The sequence below is a fragment of the Montipora capricornis genome, chromosome 14, assembly GCF_036669925.1.
Source record: "Montipora capricornis isolate CH-2021 chromosome 14, ASM3666992v2, whole genome shotgun sequence".
In the NCBI taxonomy this organism is placed as follows: domain Eukaryota; kingdom Metazoa; phylum Cnidaria; class Anthozoa; order Scleractinia; family Acroporidae; genus Montipora; species Montipora capricornis.
This window is the reverse complement of record NC_090896.1, coordinates 23,105,491-23,110,490: the sequence shown is the minus strand read 5'-3', so window position 1 is coordinate 23,110,490 and position 5,000 is coordinate 23,105,491. Positions and strand designations below refer to the sequence as shown.

Here is a 5,000-nt window from a genome sequence, read left to right as displayed (position 1 = left end):
GAAATCTCACAGAGTTTTGAAGATGGAGGAATGCCTGGAACAATTGGTAGGTGTTATTGGTGAAAACTTAGAAAGTTCCTTCAATATTGCTCTACAATGTACGACATTTTTTATCTCTTTACCATGGAGGTGGGTCAGTGTAGGCTGAAGCCAATTACTATGTCCTCGTGAATTAAATTCAGTGATGAGATTGGAGGCAAATTTACTTTAATTTCAGCTGGGTGACATACTGAAACAGTCTACATCCAGCTATGCATATCGTTGTTAAAATCTGGTCCTGGTATATCTTGCAGGTTCCTGAGTCTTAACAATGTATATGTCAAACTATGTGTAGTACATAGAGGATATTACATGCCCGTGTGTGGATATGAATTTTATCTTTGAGTGGTCAACTCGATATCTCACTCGTTCGCTGCGCTCACTCGTGAGATATCGAGTTGACCACGAGAAGATAAAATTCATAAAGACTTTCTTTCAGGATCTTTTGCAGAATCTATCTTTTTCAATCCGGCAACAAAAGAAGAAATTATTGTTATTGCTCAATCATTTGCATCCAACAAAGCTGCGGGTTATGATAACATTCCAATGTCCCTCATAAAGGAATCTATCCAATTAATCTCTGAACCTTTGGCTCACATTATTAACTTGTCAATTGCTCATGGCATTGTACCAGATCAAATGAAGATAGCACGGGTAATACCTTTATTCAAAGCTGATGACCAGTCGTTGTTCACTAACTATAGACCTGTTTCAGTTCTACCTAGTTTTTCCAAATTTCTTGAGAGAATAATTTATAACCGTTTAAATGATTATCTAACTAATTTAAATGTCCTTTGTGATGAGCAATATGGCTTTAGGAAAAATCACTCCCCTACACTTGCTTTGATTGATTTGTATGATAAGATTTCCTCTGCTTTAGATCGTGGTGATATAGCTGTTGGTATTTTCCTTGATCTCTCAAAAGCATTCGATACAGTTAATCATAATATTTTATTTGACAAACTTGAACACTATGGTATACGTGGACTGGCCTTAAAATGGGTAAAAAGCTATTTTTCTAACAGATTACAATTTGTAGATTTCAACGGTCATGTTTCTTCTCGCCTTGATATATCCTGTGGGGTTCCTCAGGGCTCTATTCTAGGGCCTTTATTTTTTCTTCTTTACATTAATGATATAGTCAATGCATCTACGGCACTACAACTGATTTTATTCGCGGACGATACCAACGTTTTTCTGTCTGGTAAAGATCCTGATTATTTGGTTAATCAGCTGAATATCGAGTTAAATAAGTTGTCAGTATGGTTTAGGGTTAATAAGCTTTCACTGAATCTTAAAAAGACCAAGTTCATAGTGTTCAAACCAAACCAAAAACGTAGAAGTTATAATTTTCAAATTTTGATAAATAAACAACAAATTGATCAAGTTAAAGAAACAGTTTTCTTGGGTGTGATCATCGATGAAAACGTAACCTGGAAGTCTGAGATCTCTCATGTGGCTAACAAAGTGTCGAAATCAATTGGAATGATACAGAAATCAAGTTTTTATTTATCTTCATACTCTTTACGTGTATTGTACTTTTCACTTGTTTATCCTTACTTCTTTTACAGTAATATAGTTTGGGCGTCCACCTATAAAACTAACCTTGTTCGTCTGGTAAAATTGCAGAAAAGAGTGGTGAGAATCATAGATAAATCTCATTTTAATGCCAATTCTGACCCTATATTTAAGAAACTTGGAATCCTAAAATTCCATGATCTTAACCTGTTACAACTTGGTCAATTCATGTTCTCCTATCAAATTCGAACTCTTCCTCCCAAGTTAGCTAGCAAATTCACTCTAAACAGTCAAATTCACACGTATTATTCGAGAAACTCTCATGCATTTCGTCTGCCTTTCTGTCGGACTAACATTAAACAATTTTCTGTTTTCTATCAGGGACCTAAATTTTACAATTCTCTTGACATTGATATAATGAATTCTTCCTCAACAGCTTCCTTCAAGAAAGCACTTAAGTCATTCTTTTTTAACAACTATTCTGAAAATTAAGTATTTTGTTCTTCCTGTGTCAAATTGTTTTCACCCTGTAATTTTACTTTCACAACTGTTTACATATTTCAACACCTTAATCAAATGACTAAGTGTTTGTAATTGTATGCTTCATTACCAACTTGTAAGTTTAAACTGTTTTTAATTTCCGTTCATTACTTTATATTTCAACACGTTAAATAACTAAATGTTTGTAACAATTGTATTCTCCGTTGCCAACTTGCATGTCAACAATAGATAGATGCTTTTACTTGGGGAGGCCTAATTTACATAAGCTTAGTAGTTTCTTTTAGGCCTCCTCGCCACCAATGTAATTCAATAATTTTTCTTTCCATCTTCTCTTTTTTGATTGTTCATATTTGTATTTTAATTTCTTCTTTCTGTGGCAAAAAAATAAAAAATAAAATAAATAAAAAATACCCATAAGCGGGCAGGCGCTGCTTTCAAAGGCGCGATTTATTATGTAACCATAACGACGGTGATCTCTTCACATGTGAAGATAACATGTTATCTTCACGTGTGAAGATATAAGAAGTTTTCGCGGGAAAGCTCACATGGTATTTCACTGGTGTTTATATAATAAACAGTTTTATACCGTTGTGAGCCTGAAATTTTAGTTTCTTGCTTCAATGGGCTACAGCATTGTTCTCACCCTGCCCCTGTTCATTGTTACCCCTTCGTGTGAAACAATGTTGGATTTCTCTGCAAGGCTTGCTTCGGTTTTGTGTAACATTGAAAAGGGGGAACACTGGTGGCCTTCAATAATCTACAGTGCAAGGGATTAGATGTAGATTAATGGAAGATGGAATTAGCGCTCATTTAAGTAAACTGTCTTGTTGCTCATTTTTGGTTAGCTTGAGAAAGTAAAGGTTTAAAAAGGGGTTAGTCTAATAAGTTCTGGAGTGAAAGTGGTTTGAAAATCAAAATTTTGGCAAATAATGACATGTTCTTAATTTATACTTTCATGTTAAGGTGCCATAGACGGGACCTTCATAAAGATCAAGGCACCCGGTGTAGACTCAGAGTCATACATTTGTAGGAAAAAGTTTTATGCTTTACAATTGCAGGTAAATATTCTCATACCATTAACTAGCTTTATAGATCAGTGAAAAAAAAGGAATTGATCAGTCCTTTTTCTTTAACCAAGTACTAGTCACACTCGTTTTTTGCGTCAGATGGTAATTTCTTTCATGTTGCAATTACTAATTAATGCTTTGCTTACATATAGATTGTTTGTGATAATAACATGGTCCTCACAGATGTATTGGCAGGTTGGCCTGGATCTGTCCATGATTCCAGAGTTCTCAGAAACTCTTCTCTTTTTGCCACTTCTGGAAACAAGTTTCCCGCAGATTACCACATCATTGGGGATGGGGGCTACCCACTTATGAGGTATTGATGTTGAACAAATATCTTTTTGTTATGAGCAAATATATGTTTATATATTCAGTTGTATAGAGCAATTCTCAATTTTGTACTCTTCACATTTGAATTCATCAATTATTTTGCTTTACCCCTTATATTACGTGTAATTATTTCTGGGTGGATTTATAGTATTATTCAAACTGTTAGTCAACTGCATTAATTGCCATCGCTTAATATTCAGTTTAGTATTCATTACAAGATTAGCATATTACCTTTTTGGGGGCAGTAAGTATATAAGGGGAGGAGGGGAACAGGGGTGGCGCAGTGGTGAGAGTGTTTGCCTCCCAACAATGTGTCCCGGGTTCGATTCCCGGCGTCATATGTGGGTTGAGTTTGTTGTTGGTTCTCGCCCTTGCTCCGAGGGTTTTCCTCCGGGTTCTCCGGTTTTCCTCCCTCCTCAAAAATCAACATTTCTAAATTCCAAATCGATCGGGAATTCGAGGGCCATGGGTTTGTTAGTTATTTGTACTGTTATGTGCTACCCTCGTTAAACAAAGTCGATTTATTTATTTATATATTTATTTATAATTTAAGAAAAGATGATTTTCTGATATTTTTATGTTTGTTTCTCTATTTTACAGATGGCTCATGAGTCCTTTCAGGAATAACGGTCACTTACAACCAAATCAGCTCCGTTTCAACAATACCTTGTCATCATCCAGACAGATTGTAGAGCGTGCAATTAGTCTTTTGAAGGGGAGATGGAGAAAACTGGGCCATTTGAACCATTCAAGCGTAAAGCTTATGACTAAGATAGTAATGGGAGCCTGTGTCTTGCATAATGTCACTCTTATTCATGATGATTTTGATGAAAGTTATTTCCTGGATGATGATGATGATGATGACAATGATGATAATGTCCATGATGGCAACTGCCGGGACAGAACAGCTGAGCTAAAGCGTCAACATCTATCAAACATTATCAGTGGTTAATTAAGAATTGAGACAGAGAGAGTGTTTGTCCTGCTTATGGGGGTTACTTGGGATTTCAAGAAATGGGGATGATCAGAAAATATTTGAAGGTCTTTGAAATTTTCAGTTCTGAGATTCTTTTTGTAGGAAAATTAGGCAAGTATTTTTGGGGGTGGCTTGATATAAGAAGAGATTTTTTGGCCATTCACAACAATCTAAAGAATTGTGACAGTGTCTTACCAGCAAAATATATTTCCTCCTGATGTTTATTGTTTACAGTGGCATTGCTTTAAATTACTGTTGGCATTAATGAAACAGGTTCCAGCTATGTTGAGAAAGGTTGTCCAAAAATAAAAAGTGAGAATCCTAAAGTGTATTTTGGGTACTTTTAAGTTCACTGTTTCTCTACTTGAGCATTTTAGGGAAACCTGAAAATCTGGCGCAAGACGTCATAAACTTATACATATGTCTGGGAGTGCGAAAAGAAAGCAAAAAAAGTAGGTTCAACAGATTCAGTGTCATGAACTGAGTGTATTGATCATATCCCAGATTGAGATTGAGATTGAGATTTTTCGGCAACCTTTCAAAAAAGCTGCCAGTGTGTTTCTTGTACA

The 5,000-nt window shown here is 35.6% G+C and overlaps 1 protein-coding gene across 1 annotated transcript in view; it reads left to right on the top strand.

The window, feature by feature from the left end:
* Positions 1-4,407, top strand: part of LOC138031718 (putative nuclease HARBI1) — a 5,107-nt gene extending 700 nt beyond the window's left edge. The window contains exons 2-5 of the mRNA XM_068879354.1: positions 1-46; positions 3,022-3,116; positions 3,278-3,441; positions 4,056-4,407. The exon at positions 1-46 is cut by the window's left edge and continues 14 nt beyond it. Coding sequence (XP_068735455.1) covers positions 1-46; positions 3,022-3,116; positions 3,278-3,441; positions 4,056-4,407 — 657 coding nt within the window. The remainder of the gene's footprint in view (positions 47-3,021; positions 3,117-3,277; positions 3,442-4,055) is intronic.
* Positions 4,408-5,000: the final 593 nt, after the last annotated feature.